Source organism: Equus quagga, chromosome 11 (assembly GCF_021613505.1).
Source record: "Equus quagga isolate Etosha38 chromosome 11, UCLA_HA_Equagga_1.0, whole genome shotgun sequence".
NCBI lineage: Eukaryota > Metazoa > Chordata > Mammalia > Perissodactyla > Equidae > Equus > Equus quagga.
This window is the reverse complement of record NC_060277.1, coordinates 82,566,092-82,586,756: the sequence shown is the minus strand read 5'-3', so window position 1 is coordinate 82,586,756 and position 20,665 is coordinate 82,566,092. Positions and strand designations below refer to the sequence as shown.

Here is a 20,665-nt window from a genome sequence, read left to right as displayed (position 1 = left end):
TAGAAGGACCCACAACTAAAAATACACAGCTATGTACTGGGGGATTTTGGGGAGAAAAAAGGGAAAATAAAATCTTAAAAAAAAAGATCAAAAATAAATAAATAAAATAAAATGACTGCATTTTTATGCTCACTTATTTCTTTATTCTGTAAGTTTTCGTTATTCAAACCACATGGTTCTAGTGCCATTATTATTATCTAGGTGTTTTATTTCATTGGAGATATTTTAATTTTGAAAGAAATTTAATAGATTTCTAATGTAAAAAGGAAGAAGACCTATGGCATCATTTCACCCTTGATATTTTTATCCTAAATGTTAATTATAAATGATAAAGCTTATTTTAAATAGCTTAATGCTTTATTTTGTAATATGTACCTAAATACTATAATAAATTCACTAATTCTGCTTTCTATATGTATGTTGTAGTCCTGTCGATTAGGTCAACATAGACCTATTTCTCGACTGTTGACAGATGGGATCATGAGAGTTGGATCTACTGCATCAAAGAAACTATCAGAAAAGCTGGTAGCAGAATGGTTTTCTCAGGCAGCTGATGGTAACAATGAAGCATTTTCTAAACTCAAGCTTTATGCACAAGTCTGCAGATATGACCTAGGTATTGAATTTGTATTTACTGTATAAGGCCAGTGTTAGCAAAGTATGGCCCAGTCCACCAGATGTTTTTGTAAATAAAATTTTATTGGGACATAGCCATGCTCGTTTATTTATGTCTTGTTTATGACTGCTTTTGTGCTGCAAGATCAGAGCTGAATAGTTATGACAGAGACTATATGACCTGCAAAGCCTAAAATATTTACTAGCATGCTTTACGGAAAAAATTTGCTGATTAAACAATAGGGATCCCACTAGTAGGAGGAAATTGTGGGTTATAAACAATTTTCTGTTGCTTCTGTAAGATCTGATGAATTTGTGTATTTATTTTTAAATTTATTAAAATTAAGATTCTTGATTTGTTAATGGTTCAGACATGAAATAACTTGTAGTTACCTCTACAACGCGAAGAAACAGTTCTTTGTTGGAACTAAGAAAATGACAGCTGTTTAAGACTTGCTTTTAACACCCTTGAATTAAATATCAATGGACTTACTTTAGATTTCATCCAAAGAGACACAGAACCAAAATATTGAATCTCATTAGACATTCCTATAATTCAAATCCCGTGATAACGTTCTTTCACTTTATGTTTAATTAGCTCCCAGTGTAGTCAACATTTATTCAACTTGTGATTTAGTAACCCTTTAAAAGGTTTGATGAAAATTTGCTAGATACTGTTATTTACATTTAATTAATATGCCTAGGAAAAAGAATTTTATTTTACTTCCATGGAAACCTTTTCTTAGTTTTGTATGAAAATGCTGGTTTACTTTTGCAATTCCATTGAAAATTTGTTTCTTTGGTTTCTAGGGGAAATAGAACACTAGTATCTGCTACACTGTTAGCAAGCGACCCAGGGAGGGTTATTACCAAAAAAGCATCAGCTAGATATTATTATTCACATAGTAGAATAAAAGAAGAACCGGTCAGTGAAATAAAGAATTAAATATCCTATTTTTATTATCTTTAGGTCCTTATCTTGCTTCCCAGCCATTGGACAGCTCTCTACTTTCCCAGCCAAATTTAGTTGCCCCTACAAGTCAGTCTTTGATTACTCCATCTCAGATGACAAATACTGGAAATGCTAATACTCCATCTGCAACCCTAGCATCTGCAGCAAGCAGCACTATGACTTCAGGTGTTGCCATGTCTTCTTCAGTTGCTGCAGCTAATTCAACTTTGACCACAACTTCAACTTCATCTTCATCATCCTCCAACCTGAATAGTGGAGTATCATCAAATAAACTACCTTCATTTCCACCCTTTGGGAGTATAAACAGTAGTACTGCAGGATCCATGTCTACACAAGCGAGTACAGTTCAGAATGGCCAGCTAGGAGGGCAACAGTCAGCAGCTGTACAAACACCTGGAATTTCTGGAGAGTCGTCTTCACTTCCCACTCAGCCACATCCTGATGTGTCTGAAAGGTACGTTTAAATACATGAGTCTTTGCAGAAATATAGATATATGATGCTTCTTTTTGTCTAAATAAGATAGTCATTGTGAATGAACATAGGAGCTTTTTGGTCTTATCCTTGATTATCCTTATCCTATAATTTTGAATATTTTACCTATAAAATTATAATGAAGACTCTTCATAAAGTTTTTGTCATGGAATCCTAGAATCTCAGAGTAGGAATTGACCTCAGAAACCCTTTAGTCCAGCTATTGTATGATGTTTGAATCTGTTCTGTGACATAATTGTCAAGTAGGTTTGCTTATGCAAATTACTACAGTGATTAAGAAGTCATTGTTGAACCACCCTGTTTAGAAGCTTGAGTCGTACCAGGGTTTGACTTTCAGTCTCTGCTGTTTACTGGCTATTTGACTTTGAGAAAGCTATCTAACCTTTCTGAGCTTGTTTCCTTATCTGTAAAATGGGAACCATAGGATATAATATACATTAAGTGCTTCACACAATGCTTCCAAACATGAGTTATTTATAATGACAACAGTGATGATGACAGTTTTCTTTTCCTTTTTTTTTAATTGTGGTCAAAATAGTTTATAACATTGTGAAATTTCAGTTGTATATTAATATTTGTCAGACATCATATAAATGTGCCCCTTCACCCCTTGTGCCCACCCTCCACCCCCCTTTCCCCTGGTAACCACTAAATTGTTCTCTTCATCTGTAAGTTTGTTTATATTCTGCGTATGAGTAAAATCATACGGTGTTTGTCTTTCTCTGTCTGGCTTATTTTGCTTAACATAATACCCTCAAGGTCCATCCATGTGGTTGCAAATGGCATGATTTGTCATTTTTATGGCTGAGTAGTATTCCATTGTATATAATCTATACCACATCTTCTTTATCCAGTCATCAGTCAGTGGGCACTTGGGTTGCTTCCATGTCTTGGCTATTGTGAATAATGCTGCAATGAACATAAGGGTGCAAAAGTTTGTTTCTGTTGTTGATTTCAAGTTCTTTGAGTAAATACCGAGTAGTGGGATAGCTGGATTGTATGGTATTTCTATTTTAAATTTTTTGAGCAATCTCCATACTGTTTTCCATAGTGGCTGCACCAGTTGGCATTCCCACCAGCAGTAGATGAGAGCTCCCTTTTCTCCACACCCTCTCCAACATTTGTTATTTTTTGTCTTGGTTATTGTAGCCATTCCAGTGGGTGTAAGATGATATCTAAGTGTAGTTTTCATTTGCGTTTACCTGATTAGTGATGTTGAGCATCTTTTCATGTGCCTATTGGCCATCTGTAGATCTTCTTTGGAAAAATATCTGTTCACATCCTCTGCCCACTTTTTGATTGGGTTGTTTGTTTTTTTGTAGTTTAGTTGTGTGAGGTCTTTATATATTATGGAGATTAACCCTTTATCAGATAAGTGTTTTGTAAATATTTTCTCCCAGTTGTTGGGTTGTTTTTTCATTTTGATCTTGGTTTCCTTTGCCTTTCAGAAGCTCTTTAGTCTGATGAAGTTCAACTTGTTTATTTTTTCTTTTGTTTCCCTTGTGTGAGTAGACATGGTATTCGAAAAGATCCTTTTAAGTGTGATGTCAGAGAGTGTGCTGCCTGTATTTTCTTCCAGAAGTTTTATGTTTTCAGGCTTACCTTCAAGTCTTTGGTCCATTTTGAGAAAGATACTGGTCTACTCTCTTTTGCATGTGGCTGTCCAGTTTTCCCAGCACCATTTATTAAAGAGGCTTTCCTTTCTCCATTGTGTGTTCTTGGCTCCTTTGTTGAAGATTAGCTGTCTGTAGATGTGTGGTTTTATTTCTGGGCTTTCAGTTCTGTTCCATTGATCTGTGTGCCTGTTTTTGTACCAGTACCATGTTGGGTTTTTTCCTCCTCTTCTTCTTCTCCCCAAAGCCCCCCAGTACATAGTTGTGTATTCTAGTTGTAGGTCCTTCTGGCTCTGCTATGTGGGATGCCACCTCAGCATGGCTTGATGAGTGGTGCCAGGTCCGCCCTCAGGATCCGAACTGGTAAATCCCTGGGCCACTGAAGTGGAGTGCACGAACTTAAGCACTTGACCACAGGGCTGGCCCCAGTACCACGCTGTTTTGATTACTGTAGCTTTGTTATATATTTTGAAATCAGAGATTGCAATGCCACCAGCTTTGTTCTTGTTTCTTAGGATTGCTTTGGCTATTCTGGATCTTTTGTTGCCCCATCTGAATTTCAAGATTCTTTGTTCTATTTCTGTGAAGAATGTGATTGGGATTCTGATTGGGATTGCATTGAATCTGTAGATTGCTTTAAGTAATATGGACATTTTAACTAGGTTTATTCTTCCAATCCATGTGCATGGAATATCTTTCCATTTCTTCATGTCATCGTCAATTTCTTTCAACAATGTCTTATAGTTTTCATCGTATAGATCTTTCACCTCCTTGGTTAAATTTATTCCAGGATATTTTATTCTTTTTGTTGTGATCATAAGTGGGATTGGATTCTTGAATTCTCTTTCTGTTAGTTTGTTACTAGAGTATAGAAATGCAACTGAATTTTGTAAGTTGATTTTGTACCCTGCAACTTTGCTCTAGTTGTTGATTATTTCTAATAGTTTTCTGATGGATTCTTTAGGGTTTTCTGTATGTAAAATCATGTCATCTGCAAAGAGTGAGAGTTTCACTTCTTCATTTCCTATTTGGATTCCTTTTATTTCCTATTCTTGCCTAATTGCTCTGGCCAAAACCTCCAGGACTATGTTGAATACAAGTGATGAGAGTAGGCACCCTTATCTTGTTCCTCTTCTCAGAGGGATGGCTTTCAGTTTTTCCACATTGAGTATAATGTTGGCTGTGGGTTTGTCATATATGGCCTTTATTATGTTGAGGTACTTTCCTTCTATACCCTTCTTTTTTTTGGGAGGAAGATTAGCCCTGAGCTAGCTACTGCCAATCCTCTTTTTGATGAGGAAGACTGGCCCTGAGCTAACATCCATGCCCATCTTCCTCTACTTTATACATGGGACACGTACCACAGCATGGCTTTTGCCAAGCGGTGCCCTGTCCGCACCTGGGATCTGAACTGGCGAACCCCGGCCACTGAGAAGCAGAATGTGCGAACTTAACCGCTGCACCCCCGGGCCGGCCCCATACCCATTTTATTGAGAGGTTTTTTTTTTTTTTTTATATCATAAATGGATGTTGGATCTTTGTTGAATGCTTTCTCTCCGTCTATGGAGATAATCATGTGGTTTTCATTCCTCATGTTGTTCCTGTATTTCTGTGGTATCTGTTGTCATTTCTCCTCTTTCATTTCTAATTTTATTTATTTGAGCCTTTTCTCTTTGTTTCTTGGTGAGTCTGGCTAAGGGTTTGTCAGTTTTGTTTATCTTGTCAAAGAAGCAACTCTTTATTTCATTGATCCTTTCTACAGTCTTTTTTGTTTCAATATCATTTATTTCTGCTCTAATTTTTATTATTTCCCTCCTGCTGAGTTTGGGCTTTGTTCTCTTTCTGTTAGGTGTAGTTTTAAGATTGTTTGAGCTTTTTCTTATTTGTTGACATGGGCCTGTATTGCTATAAATTTCCCTCTTAGGACCACTTTTGCTGCATCCCGTATGAGTTGGTATGGTGTGTTTTCATTCTCATTTGTCTCCAGATATTTTTTGATTTCTCTCTCTATTTCTTCAACAACCCATTAGTTGTTCAGTAGCATGTTGTCTAGTCTCCACACTTTTGTTCCTCTCCCAGCTTTTTTCTTGTAGTTGATTTCTAGTTTCATGGCATTATGGTTGGAAAAGGTAGTAGATATGATTTCAATCTTGTTAGATTTATTAAGGTTTGCCTTGTTTCCCAATACATGTCCCATGTGTGCTTGAGAAGAATGTATATTCTGCTGTTTTGGATGGAGTGCACCATATATATCTGTTAAGTTCATCTGGTCTAGTTTTTCACTTAATTCCACTCTCCTTGTTGACATTTTGTCTGGATGATCTATCCATTGATGTAAGTGGGGTATTGAGGTCCCTTACTATTATTGTGTTGTCGCTAATATCTCCTTTTAGGTTTGTTAATAGTTCCTTTATGTACCTTGCTGCTCCTGTTTTAGGTGCATATATGTTTATAAGTGTTATGTCTTCTTGATGGAGAGTCCCTTTAATCATTATATACTGCCCCTCTATGTCTCTCTTTGCCTGTTTTATCTTGAAGTCTACTTTGTCTGATATAAGTATGGCAACACCTGCTTTCTTTTGTTTGCCCTTACCTTGGAGTATCGTCTTCCATCCCTTCACTCTGAGCCTGTGTTTGTCTTTGGAGCTGAGATGTGTTTCCTGAAGGCAGCATATTTTTAGGTCTTGTTCTTTAACCCATCCTGCCACTCTATCTTTTGATTGGAGAATTCAATCCATTTACATTTAGGGTGACTGTTGATATCTGAGGGCTTAATACTGCCATCTTATCCCATGTTTTCTGGTTCTTCTGCATTTCCTTTTTTTCTTGTCCTATGTATTTTGGACTACTAGTTTAATTAGGTAGTTTTCTATGTAGGTTTTCTTCATTTTCTCCTTGTTTATTGTAAATGTCTCTGTTCTAATTATTTGTTTAGTGGTTACCCTTAGGTTTGTATAAAAAATCTCGTATTTGAGATAGTCCATTTTCTGATAGCTTCTTATTTCCTTAGACTGTACTGATTCTGTCCTTTTCTTCTTCCCCTTCTAGGTTATTTTTGTCATATCTTATTCCATCTTGTATTGTGAGTTTGTCATTAAAATGATGAGATTATTTTTATTTTGATTTCTTCCTTTTCTTTATCCTTGATGTTAAAGTTAAGTGTTTACTAACCTGATATGATAGAGAGCTACCATTTTCTGGTTATTGCCTACCTATTCTACTCCTTGCTCAGGGCTTTGTAGCCCCTTTGCTAGTTTTTTTTTTCAGGTATGAGGGCCTTCTTGGAGATTTCTTGTGGGGAGGGTCTTGTGGTGATGAGCTCCCTTAGCTTTTGTTTGTCTGGGGAAGTTTTTATTTCTCCATCATATCTGAAGGAGATTTTCAATGGATAGAGTATTCAGGATTTTGAATATATCATTCCATTCTTTCCTAGCCTGTAAGGTTTCTGCTGAGAAATCCGCTGAAAGCCTGATTAGGGATTCTTTTGTAAGTTATTTTCTTCTGCCTTGCTACCTGTAGTATTTTTTCTTTGTCATTGACTTTTGCCAGCTTTACTACTAAATGCCTTGCAGTAGGTCTTTTTACATTGACATAGTTAGGAGATCTGATAGCCTGTTTCATGTGGATTTATATCACCTTCCCCAGGGTGGGAAGTTCTCCGCTATTATTTCTTTGAACAAGCTTTCTGCTCCATTCTCCTCCTTCCCTCTCTGAAATACTTATAATCCTTATGTTGCATTTCCTAATTGAGTCAGATGTTTCTCTGAGAACTTGTTCCTTTCTTTTCAGTCTTAGTTCTCTCTTCTCCTCCCTCTGAAGCATTTCTATAGAACTGTCCTCTAAATTGCTAATTAGGTCCTTCATATTTTAGGACCTGTTGTTTAGGGAATCCAGATTTTTCTTTATCTCATCGATTGTGTTTTTCATCTCCAAGAATTCTGATTGGTTCTTCTTTAGAGTTTCAATCTCTTTTGTGAAGAACCTCCTGAATTCAGTAATTTGTCTTTCTGTGTTTTCTTGTAACTCACTGAGTTTTTTTATGATACTTATTTTGAATTCTTTGTCATTTAGGTTCTGGATTTCTGTGCCTTCAGGGTTGGTTTCTAGCTACTTGTCAGTTTCCTTCTGGTCTGGAGATTTAATATACTTTCTCATGCTGCTTGACGGTGTGGATTTTTGCCTCCACAGAGTATTATTATCTAGTCGTAGCTGCCATGTGCTGCCACTGGATGGAGATCAGGTGCTGTGTATTCTGGGCCCAGCACAGTTGGGGCTCCCCAGCTCCAGCCACTGACTTCTTTTCTCTCTGTGCAAAGCCCTGACTGATGGCAGATCTGGAGCACTGGGCAGGGGAAGGGGTGCCCTCCTTTACCTGCGCTTCCCCCAGCCTCCTCTTGTCTCTTTGTGTGGAGCTCTGGGCGATTGCAGGACTGGAGTGCCAGACAGGGGAAGGGGCACTTTCTTACACCTGCATGCCTCCTCCTGCTGCCTCTTTCTCTGTGTGGTGCTCTGGGCGATCATGGGGCTGCACCAGCTGCTGCCTCTCTCTCTGCGCTGTGCTCCAGGCTATCGTGGGGCTGGAGTGCGGGACCCCTTTCTTCACTTGCACATTTCCCCCAGCTGCTGCCACCTTGCTCTCCATGCTGTGCTACAGTCGTTTGTGGGGCTGGAGTGCTGGGCAGTGTCCAGGCACCTTTTCTCGCCTGCGCCCCTCCCCAAGCTGTGGCCCCTCTCTCTCAGCAGAGCTCCTACTGAACAGCTTCCACTTTCTCCAGATGATCCAGTCCCATCACTACCTTCAGATGTATGGCTGTGTGGGTCTCTCAGATGTCTTTTGTGTTGTGTGAATGTCCTCTATTGGTGTATGAATGTTCTTTTGGTTGTATTTTAGAGGGGAGAGTCCAAGGGAAGAGCTCACTCTGCCATGATGCTGACATCACCTCTCTCTTTATTCCTTTTATGAAGAAGGTATTGAGTGAGCTTCCCTTTTGATTTATAGGTTAGGTCAGCCTGAGCTTGGTTATGTCTTTCATCTACCCAGATGCAGTTTTGCCCAAAGTTAGACTCATTTATGTGAGTAAAAACCAACTATTAATTACCCAGATTGATCCATTTATCTTGAACATCTAAATAGATTGGGAGTTTTAGAAAAATTGTATCACCATCAAAGAATGAATCTTATTATTCATCATTGAAGTTATAAAGTATGAAATGAATGTGTATATTCTAAAAATGTAGTAGAAAGTTGACTAAATCTGGAAACCTGTTTTCTTTCTGGTCTAGCTCTGCTTCTAGACAGCTTTGTGATCTTGGGAAGCTCATTTAACCTACCTATCTCAGTTTTATCACTTAGGCACTCAGCTCTCTGGCATTTCTGATCCTCTGTGATTTTAAGAATTTTTTTTTTTTTTTCCGTGCAAGACCTTTTAATGCAAGGGTTTTTTTATACATCATGAAATTGTGTGTATAATGTTTACAGTTCTCTTTGGAGGAAAAGAGAGATCCCTCATTTTTAGAGAGGCTCTGTGACACTCCCCCACCACAAAAAAGGGAGAAGATATTGAGAACCTGCTTTGATGCTATCCCATGAGAGGTACAGTACAACTTTTTTCCTAACTGTCTTATTTCTATCTCAAATTTTAGCACAATGGATCGGGATAAAGTGGGCATCCCCACAGATGGTGATTCACATGCAATCACTTATCCACCTGCAATTGTCGTCTATATAATTGATCCTTTTACATATGAAAATAAAGATGAGAGCACTAATTCTTCCAATGTATGGACTTTGGGGCTGCTTCGATGCTTTCTGGAAATGGTCCAGACTCTTCCTTCTCATATTAAGAGTACTGTTTCTGTACAGGTAAGAATGATAAATGTTGCAAGTTAAATTTATATAAAACAGTTTGATCTTGACAGAAGTTTCAAAGATACTATTCTTTGTCCAAATTGATTTTCTAAAAACCAAGTTCTATTGATTTTAAGTGATATTATGATAGAAATCTTAAGGAGTTTTTAAACGATAAACTTTATAATCATACCACAGTAATAATGGAGAATAAAAAGATTGCGTTAAGTACATTAAATGTTTCTTCTGTCTTACTTTTATAGGCCAGTTTTTAAATTCATAAGCTTAAATAGAAAAATAGAGCATGGACCTGTATAAGCTAGAGTTCTAAATAAGTCAAGGTTGCAAGAAAGTAGAAAGAGATTAACCATATTAAGTTGTTTGCAGACATTTTGAATTATTTCTTTATAGACTGTAACAGGACTAGTCAATGACAATATTAATTGCTTAGAAATATTTAAAGGTTTTTACATAGCTTTGGTAAGATTGACTTTTTATTAAAAATCTTATATAACAGATGAGAAAATGTAATTCTTTAGACTGTTTTAATTAGGTTTTGTTTAAATTTCCTAGTAAAAGTTAAGAGTTTTGGACCTCACAGTTCTTTTTATTTTATTTTTAGAAGTTTAACATTTGTAATATTTGCCTATAATTCTTAGATTGTTCCTTGTCAGTACCTGTTACAACCTGTGAAGCACGAAGATAGACAAATCTATACCCAGCATTTAAAATCCCTGGCTTTTTCGGCCTTTACCCAGTGTCGGAGACCACTTCCAACATCAACCAATGTGAAAACATTGACTGGCTTTGGTCCAGGTTTAGCTATGGAGACTGCTCTTAAGAGTCCTGATGTAAGTATGTTTTCCATGACCAAAGTTATTGAATGACTATACATTTTATGCAATACGAAGTGCAGTTCTCTATTTAACTATCCTTTTTCAATTCTCTTATACTTGGATAGAGATAATATATCACATTTTCAATAAAAAGTTTTTCTATGATTGTGTAAGTACCATAGTACCTTAATTTTTTATTTTACAGAGACCAGAGTGTATTCGGCTTTATACACCTCCTTTTATTCTGGCTCCAGTGAAGGATAAACAGACAGAGCTAGGAGAAACATTTGGAGAAGCCGGACAGAAATATAATGTTCTTTTCGTGGGCTACTGTTTATCTCATGATCAAAGATGGATTCTTGCATCTTGCACAGATCTATATGGAGAACTTTTAGAAACTTGTATCATTAACATCGATGTCCCAAATAGGTACTTATATTTCCTTAAATGTATCATATCATCCCATTTAAAAAGATTCATACCCACACACACTCCTTATGTTTTATTTTTAATGAATAGAAAACTGTTTGAAAGGTTGTATACGTTAAAATATTAAGTCTTGGGATTTGGGGTGCTTTCACTTTTTTTGTAGTGAATATTTATATTGTAGAATTAAGAGAATTAAAAATCATTTTGATTAATCTCTTTTACACAGACAAAAGAGATTAAAGTCCCTAAATTCTATGTATTAAAGCTTGAGGCATTGATTTTAGCCTGAACAATTTTGAGACATGGAACTAGAAAGTCCTCTGCAATGAAAAAAAACTGGTAAAGCATCCTAGAACATTTACTTTTCTCGTATACCATCTGAGATATAGTCCCTAATTAACTCAGTGAGTTAACTTCCCCTACTAAAATTGTTGACTGAAAATTTTACCATTTAAATGTTGGAGTGTCTTCTGAAAATAGTAGCCTTTCTTTTAGATTTCTTCTTCTAGTAATTATATATTGACCAGTTATTTATGAAGGCTATAACTAATAGGTCACAGCAGGTGAGCCTTATATTGAGTGATCACTTAATAGACATTTCTAGTAACATGTTTCAAGGCTAGTGAACATTGTCTATGACAACCTGAAAAGTAAGTCCATGAAGTAATTTTCAGTTTTAAGGTTTGGTTCTATCCTTTATTTTCTTTATTATATAAAGGTTCTGTTCCTTTAAGTTCAAAAATTGATTATGTGCAGAAATATTTAATGATTATTAGGTTATAGTGGTGCTGAAGAAGCAGAATATAGGAACATTAATTTTATATTGATTATAAAGATTTATTGACTATTTTATAAACCTTACAGCAGTAATTCATACCTTATTTCCTTGACGCATTTTGACTTTTCTTTTTAATGGGATAGTTGTGCCAATTAAGTGAGCTTTGGAAAGAGGATGCCTATCTGTGAAGAATAGAAAGAGAGTAGAGAAAGAATAATACCACTTTTCCAATACAAAGGTAGTATTGCCATTTTACTGAAAGTTGAAGTGAGATAATGGTTAAGAGGTCTAACTCTAGAGTCAGAGAGACCTGGGTTCAGATCCCAACTCTGCCACTTACTGGCTAGGTGATCTTGAGAAAATTACTTTAGCCCATTGAGCTATAGCTTACTTCTTTGTGAAATTGTGAGGATAATTTTATCTGCCTCATAGGGTTGTTAGGATGAAATGAAGTATTACTTGTGAATTGGGCACAATGCTTGGTATGTAGTAAGTATGCAATAAATGGTAGCTACTGTTGTTCAGTCACAGAGTGCTTATGTTACATACTTGCCTAATAAAGGACACACATGCAGAAAATATAACAGTGTTGTTTGGTCTGAGAAAGTAGGGTGTTTTGATGTTATTCAACTTAAAGTATAGAGCAAGGGTTAGCAAACTATAGCCCATGGGCCAAATTTGGCCACATACATTTAAGTATTATCTGTGGCTGCTTTCATGCTGCAGCAGCCGATTGAATTGTTGCAACAGAATCTTGACAGCCTGCAAAGCTTAAAATATTGGCCGTTTAAAGAAAAAGTTTGCCAATCTCTGGTGTAGAGCAGTGTTTCTGGTGAATTTTGGTGGTTCATAAACAATTTTTCATTTGAAGTGTATCTTTTAATGTGTATTAAAAGAACACAGGGGCCAGCCTGGTGGCACAGTGGTTAAGTTTGCACGTTCTGCTTCGGCGGCCCGGGGTTCGCTGGTTCAGATCCCAGGTGTGGAGCTATGCACTGCTTGTCAAGCCATGCTGTGGCAGGCGTCCCACATATAAAGTAGAGGAAGATGGGCATGGATGTTCGCTTAGGGCCAGTCTTCCTTAGCAAAAAAAAAAAAAAAAAAAAAAGGGAAAAGAGTAGGGTGAGTGGCAGATGTTAGCTCAGGGCTAGTCTTCCTCAAAAAAATAAAAAAAAATAAAAAAAGAACACAAACTAGCGTGCCAAACTATGATTTTATATATAGTCTTGCTTAGGACTTGTATAAAAAGTGTCAAGCATTAAAATTAAGGAACCAGATTTTCACAAATTTGATCTCTTTTGAAACATCATCATGTGAATTTTAGGAATATCTGTGACTGTCTTTTTATTCCCTGTAGGGCTCGTCGGAAAAAAGGATCTGCTAGAAGATTTGGTTTACAGAAACTTTGGGAGTGGTGCTTAGGACTTGTACAAATGAGTTCATTACCATGGAGAGTTGTAATTGGCCGTCTAGGAAGGATTGGTCATGGAGAATTGAAAGGTAAAATTGTGCTTTTATTATTTAGTACTTAAATTTCTATTTTATGTTAATTCATACACTGTTCAGACCACATCTAGGTATATATACTGAATAAAATGCAAAGGTTATAAAAACTAGTTTTTTGTTTTGTTTTTGAAGGGGAATGACGTATGTCTAGGCCACACATGGCTTAATTCAAATTTTAAAAGAACATTTTACATATATTGCAACATTAATATCAGTGTTATTACTACTATTCTCATGTGCCATCTTCCATTTTTTCCCCTTTCTGCTTATTATTCAACTCATCCTCTATTTGGCAGATGGTACTTATTACTGGCTTACATTAAGGGTTGAGGGATAAAGGATGTTGAGTAACATCAGCAATAAGAGATTTTTGGCTTAATGATGACTTCTATTTGAGGAAAATACTAATTTTAAAACTATGTTTTAACTTTGGTTCTACAGGGTGATAACAATGCTGTTACTTTGGATTTTTTTTTTTTTTTTTACTGTTGATACCCACAGATTGGAGCTGTTTGCTGAGTCGTCGGAATTTGCAGTCTCTAAGTAAAAGGCTCAAAGACATGTGTAGAATGTGTGGTATATCTGCTGCAGACTCTCCCAGCATTCTCAGTGCTTGCTTGGTCGCAATGGAACCCCAAGGCTCTTTTGTTATTATGCCAGGTTAGCTGTCTTTAGTTTATATCAGATTGAATTCCTTATGAACTTAAGTTTCTAGGTATTATGTAAAATTGATTCTTCATTTATTAAAAGAAAAAAATACCCTCCATTTTCTTTTCAGATTCTGTGTCAACTGGTTCTGTATTTGGAAGAAGCACCACTCTAAACATGCAGACGTCTCAGCTAAATACCCCACAGGACACATCATGCACTCATATACTTGTGTTCCCTACTTCTGCTTCTGTGCAAGTAGCTTCAGCTACTTATACCACTGAAAATTTGGACTTAGCTTTCAATCCCAACAATGGTAGGTGAATTGTTCTTTAAAGGTTTGCAAATATAAAATAAGTCTTGATGATTGTGGCAGGTTGCAGGCCAAATAATGCCCCCCAAAACATACCCATGTCCTGTGAATGTCCCTGAAGCCTGTGAATCTTACCTTAAATGGCACAAAAAAAAAAAAAAAGGAAAAAAAAGACTTTGCAGGTGTGATTAAGTTAAGAATCTTGAGATGGAGGGATTATCCTGGATTATGCAGGTGGGCCCCCAAAACAATCATATGTATCCTCATAAGAGGGAGGCAGAGAGAAGTTTGACTATGCAAAAAAGAGGAGAAGGCCATGTGATGGCAACAGAGTGAAGCAAAGTCAGAAAGAAACCATGCCATGCTGCTGACTTTGAAGCTAGAGGAAGGGGTCATGAGCCAAAGAATGCAAGGAAGACAGTTGTAGATGCTGGAAAAGACAAGGTGACAGATTTTCCCCTGGAGCCTCCAGAGGGAGAGTAACTCTCCCGATACCTTGATTTTGGCCTAATGACCCACACTTTGATTTTGGCCCAATAAAACTGATTTCGGACTTTTGGCCCCCGGAACTATAAGAGAATAAATGTGCGATCTTTTAAGTCAACAGATTTGTGGTAATTGGTAAAGTAGCAATAGGAAACTTACACAACTATTCTTCTACCTTATTGATATGAGAACTGGTGCCGTGAATTATCCCATAAATATTTACTTATTTTAAAAGGCAACGTTGATCAAAAAATGTTTGTACAGGTTTATGCCTGTACTGTTGAGTTACCTGTACATAAACTTTGCAGCTCATTTTGTATTTCGTCTTTTAATTTGCCAAAATGATATAGCAGTTTTTATAAACTGCCAGAATAGGGATGTAACTTTTCTGCATGAACTTACAGATTGTTTTAGTAGAAGAGAAAATAAATGATATTCCACTCTTGCTCTGAGTTACCTTAGAAAATGGCACATCTCTAAAGTCAAAAATACGGGTATTAGCTATTCTTTTCATTTAGTGTGTTATACAATATTTTATTTAATAGTAGAGAATTTGGGTGTTAATTGTGAATAGTCTCATTTTAAATACATTTTCATTTCCAGCATACTGTGTTCGCTTTGTATTAATTTCCTGTTGCTGCTGTAACAAATTACCACGTGCTTAGTGGCTTAAAACAATACATGAATTATCTTACAGTGCTGGAGGACAGAAGTCCAAAATCAGTCTTACTACCTAAAGTCAAGGTGTCTGGAGGGCTGGTTCTTTCAGGAGGCTCTGAGGGAGAATCTGTTTCCTTGTCTAGAGATTACCTCCATGTCTTGCTCAAAGGCCCCTTCGTCCATCTTCAACACTAGTGGTTGTAGTATAGTCAGATCTCCTTCACTCTCACCCTACTGCCTCCCTCTTATTAGGACCCACCTGGATAGTCCAGAATAATCTCCCCATCTCAAGATCCTTAGCTTGATCACATCTGCAGAGTTTTTTATGGTAACATAGTCACAGATTCCTGGGATTAGGACAGGGACATCTTTGGAGGGGGCATTATTCAGACTACCTCGTGCTTGTTTATGCATAATTGTTTATATGGCTCCTAGCACAGTACTTGACACATGGTAGGCATTCAGTAGATGATGTTAAATTAACCCACTTTGGTTGAAATGCATTAATTTATTTTAACCCTCTCCTGTAAATGACCATGGGATATGAAGAATGGAGTATTTAATTTTTTTCTTTCTCCTGTATAGATGGAGCAGATGCAATGGGTATCTTTGATTTGTTAGACACAGGAGACGATCTTGACCCTGATATCATTAATATTCTTCCTGCATCTCCAACGGGGTCTCCTGTACATTCTCCAGGATCTCATTACCCCCATGGAGGTGATGCTGGCAAGGTAACCCTGTTATAAAAGTTCAGTTGATCTAAGTGTCATTCATTAACTTAGTAGTGGATTGATATATGAAATAGAACACTTTTTTCCTTGGAAGTTGGTAAAGAAGTGAGATTAATAATACCTTCATGCACTTTTGTTTATAGACGTCAGTGCTTTTAATTATACATTAATAAGAGAGTCTTTAAGACTCTGTTTTCCCTGACTTCATATTTTCTAGACTACTTGCCATTAGCCCTTCTCTTGTAGTTTTCCTGCCACTTCACCATAGCTTGTACTCAAGTATGGGATCAGATTATCTGAGAGTCAGTATATTGCTCTAAGTGCTGCCATTCTTAGCAGGGCTGTGAGAAGGAATATATGAGAATATTAATTTTCTCATAAGGACAGAAAAAACACTGACAGCAGTTATGGAAACAGGCTGTCTTGTCCTATTTGAAATCAAAACTAATTTGGCTTCACTTGAATAACATCTTTGCTTGAAATTATATATAGTGGTTATTTGATTATTGTAGTATGCATATGTTTAGAACCTGTCTTTTTAAAATAAGGAAAAACTTTTGTCCAATCTTATCTTGCATCCTTTCCTCCTTTTTTTAACAGGAAAGAAATGAGATTATAAAAAAAAAATGTGTGTGTGTGTGTGTGTGTGTGTGTATATGGAAAAGCACCAATAGTATCACCACTTTAATAAAACCATTTGTACTTTTAGCAAATTACCTTCCTTCCACATGTATCTGTATCACAGCTTTCAATAAGTATGATCAGCATTTTAATATTGCATTGTTGTTTTACCCTATTTTGTTCTATCATTCCCAAAAAGTGAGACATTTAAGTATTTTCTTTTTTTCTTTTATAGCTAGTGTTGCAATGAACATTTCTATTCATATCATTTTTCTTCTTTTTATCAGTTTCCTTGGAATAAATACCAAGAAATACATTGACTAGTCCAAAGGATATGCACATCACTTAATATTTGTCCCTTCTTGTTGCCATCATGATTTCTAAAACACTATTAACTGCATTTTATAGATGGTGATAGATGAACAAAGCTAAATTTAATCCACCTTTTGGATTGGGGTGTGATGGTCAGGAATTAGTTGGGAGAGTATTAGCAAATAAGTTAGAAATTTCATTGAACATTTTGTATTTTTCAGTCAGCTACAAAGGTTTATACACACACACACACACACATACATCACTGAACATGGGTTTGGCATCATAGTACAAACTTCTTAAACAGTTGGCATATTCATTTCCTCATGCAACTCTTAAAACTCATTCTTTCAATGCTATTACTAATATGATATTCTTCTGAGTACATAGCAATTGATTTTTTTCAATATCCTTCAGTATTTTTTAAAACAGAAGTCATAAGATAATGAAACTGATTGCTATAAACCATTCTGTATTTGTATCTAGTGCCTAGGTATGTCAAATGAACTAACACACTTTTGATTTTGTCTTTTTTAAGGGTCAGGGTACTGATCGGCTCCTTTCAACAGAATCTCATGATGAAGTAACTAATATTCTTCAGCAACCATTGGCCCTTGGTTACTTTGTATCAACTGCCAAAGCGGGTCCGTTACCTGACTGGTTCTGGTCAGCATGTCCTCAAGCACAATATCAGTGTCCCCTCTTTCTTAAGGTATTGCCATTTCTTTGCTAGTTCCTAAATAATGCTAATTGATGACTTACGTCCTAAGAAACAGAAGTGGTTTTATGCAGTCTGTAGCTTTTGTCTAAGGTCTTAAATGCATTGCCACATAAGACTTTCTAGACAAGATCACAAAGAGAATTATCTAATTATGAAGAAACAACTCTACTTTTTAAATTCATATTAAGTTTGAACTTCTAATTAATCTTAAGTCAAACTTCTGGGGCCCTTGCTCTTATTATTTTCAACTGCACATACGGAAGTTTAGAGTTAGGAGAAACCTTATGTTACTTTTAATCTAACCTTTTCATTTCTAGGTGAGGATATTAAAGTTCAGAAAAACTCATATATGTGAAGTCATAAATTGGTAGTAGACTAAAGATTAGAACCTGGATATTTTAATGATTATAATGTTATTCTTTGAATTACATCATAGGGCACTCCTATTATGCCACATTATTTTAGGGATTAAAGGATTCATAATCTTTGTAAGAATCCTTGATATTTAGGTCCATTTACTATCTCCTTTAAAAAGCTTTCTAGCTGTGTGTAAATTGCTGTTAAAATTATTGAGTGCTTTTCCAGTTATGAGATTCTTAGACCCATAATGACTTATTTTATCAAAACAAATTAATTAGCAAGTGATATAATGAGGATGAGATAAATCACAAAATGGTAAAATGAGATGTGAAAGCCCTAACCGGAGTTTATTACTGCTGTTGCTACTACTTTCCAAAATAACAAATTCAGCTCTGATTCACGTATTCTTGTGTAATCCCACCAGAAGTTAACTGTTTTATTCCGTAAGTCATGCTGACCTAACTACTTGCCAAGTGATTTTTATTTGTAGGGTAAAAGTTAGATGATATACCTCAGTTTCTTGGGGTTATATTTTAGTGGGTACTTCAACCAGTAGGCTTGTTGCTATCTTTTAAGCCTGTTGCTATTAAATCTTGATACCCTTGGCCCACATACCATTGAGTCAATGACATTTGACATTAAATAATGAACTTCTGTAGTGTATTCATAAAGAATACAATAGCTGTTGATCTGAATTGACTATTAATGAGATAATATATTTAGAGAGTGTCAGCAAAGGTAATAGTTTTTTATCATGACTTTCTTCCCCTTCCTGTATACGTGCAGTGATCTATACAGATCCTATTACAAGAACATATTCCCAAGGGGGTTTCTTCAAATAGTAGCCCTTGGAGTTTCTACAAAACAAAGGGTTCTTTGGTCCTTTGGGAAACGCTGCACATGCTTTCTGTCCCCTTTTGTTGTTACAATACATGTACGCACATTAAAGACTCTGAAAAACAGCAGCAATACATTGTTTACCCACCATTTCCCAAACTTACTTTAATACACAAGGAAAGGATTGTGTAACACCTATTAATACTTCATGACCTTAGTGTTTCACGGAACATTTTTTTAGGAAACACCACTTTACAGAAATTCCAAGGGACTATCCAGATTCTTTTCTACTCAATATTTATTTGCAGAGAGGATAGTGTAAAGTGGGCATTCACCCTCAGATACAGTGTAACAAGATTAGGACTTCTGGTCTGAATTACCAGGTAAGGCATAACTTACCATAATTTTGTTCACTTTTTGTTTTCATACATTCCATTTTATTTTCTACACCATAGATAATAAAACCACCTGGTATGTTTCTCTTTGCTTGGAAAAATAATAGGTTGTTACCTAGATGATTGAAAAATCTTTTTATCATAGAAATTAGAGCACTGGTACTGATTACATTCCTTTAATTTGTAGTGATCTGCTACATGAAACTTTGCTTATAACTTAAAGAGTTTATGGGCAGTTGAAACATACATATCTTTGGTTATATTCCTGAATATATGACTCAAGAGTTTATACATTTATTACAATTGTAGAGGAGAGAGCACCTAAATATAAAAGACAGTCATGCGCCACATAATGACGTTTTGATCAACGACAGACCAAGTGTATGATGGTGGTCCCATAAGATTAGTACCATGTAGCCTAGATGTGTAGTAGGCTCTACATCTAGGTTTGTGTAAGCTCACTCTACGATGTTCACACAAGGATGAAACTGCCTAACTATGCGTTTCTCACAATGTATTCCCTTTAAGTAATGCACGACTGCAGCACCATTTACAGTATACAGAATGAGATCTACCAAGAGTTTCTGCAGTCAGTACCACCATCTTGTCATAGCTTTTTAACACTGTTATATGTATTGACTTGTAAACAAAATGATTTACTTTCTTTAATTAAAATGTGAAGAAGAGCACCACATTCCTTTCTTCCACTCTTCATTGCCATACATGAATGGGTGTGTCACTTGTTACTGAACCTCCCTTCTGAAATTGAGTGGGCAAAAGAAGATAGCTGTGCACTATGTTACTTAGAGTGCTCACAGTTTGACCAAAGGTAGCTTTACGATTTAGAGCTTTATAAGTATTATTTGCATATGCTTATTCCTGTTACTTTTTCCAGTGCTAGACATGGGGATCTCTGCATAGTCTAAGTCCTGTGTAACCTAGAGACAGACTGTACTCAGGTTTATCAGTTTACTGCTTCCTGAAACATTTACTTTACACATCCAGGCAGCTTTCACTTAGAAGATAATTGGAAGCCCTTTTTTTAGGATTATTATGTAGTCTCAAAACCAATAAAGCTGAAGAAAAGGAATTAAGATTCACTATAAGTTATACAATTAAAAATTACTTCTGTAATGAATTAGTTAAAAAAGAACAAGCATCTTTATCGTGGCTCCAATTCGTTACATAGGTCTTAAAATGTATTTCATCAAGGAGGAAACCTTGGGAGGAGAATAAGGTAGAACTAATAAATTTTTTCCATTTGGCTGACTGACTACCTGTTATTTTTTAGGCCTCTTTGCACCTCCACGTGCCTTCAGTGCAATCTGACGAGCTGCTTCACAGTAAACACTCCCACCCACTTGACTCAAATCAGACTTCAGATGTCCTCAGGTACAGCTCTTTTTACCATTAAGGGTTCTCCATTGCAATTTTGAAAGAATATCATGTTGATCCCTATATATTCTTCTCATTTTGGCAGTAGTTTA

At 36.2% G+C, this 20,665-nt stretch overlaps 1 protein-coding gene across 1 annotated transcript in view; it reads left to right on the top strand.

The window, feature by feature from the left end:
* Positions 1-20,665, top strand: part of MED13 (mediator complex subunit 13) — a 100,247-nt gene that overhangs the window by 75,345 nt on the left and 4,237 nt on the right. Inside the window, exons 19-29 of the mRNA XM_046677772.1 lie at positions 427-616; positions 1,586-2,042; positions 9,338-9,557; positions 10,202-10,393; positions 10,584-10,807; positions 12,943-13,085; positions 13,593-13,751; positions 13,870-14,055; positions 15,784-15,932; positions 17,404-17,577; positions 20,470-20,570. Coding sequence (XP_046533728.1) covers positions 427-616; positions 1,586-2,042; positions 9,338-9,557; positions 10,202-10,393; positions 10,584-10,807; positions 12,943-13,085; positions 13,593-13,751; positions 13,870-14,055; positions 15,784-15,932; positions 17,404-17,577; positions 20,470-20,570 — 2,195 coding nt within the window. The remainder of the gene's footprint in view (positions 1-426; positions 617-1,585; positions 2,043-9,337; positions 9,558-10,201; positions 10,394-10,583; positions 10,808-12,942; positions 13,086-13,592; positions 13,752-13,869; positions 14,056-15,783; positions 15,933-17,403; positions 17,578-20,469; positions 20,571-20,665) is intronic.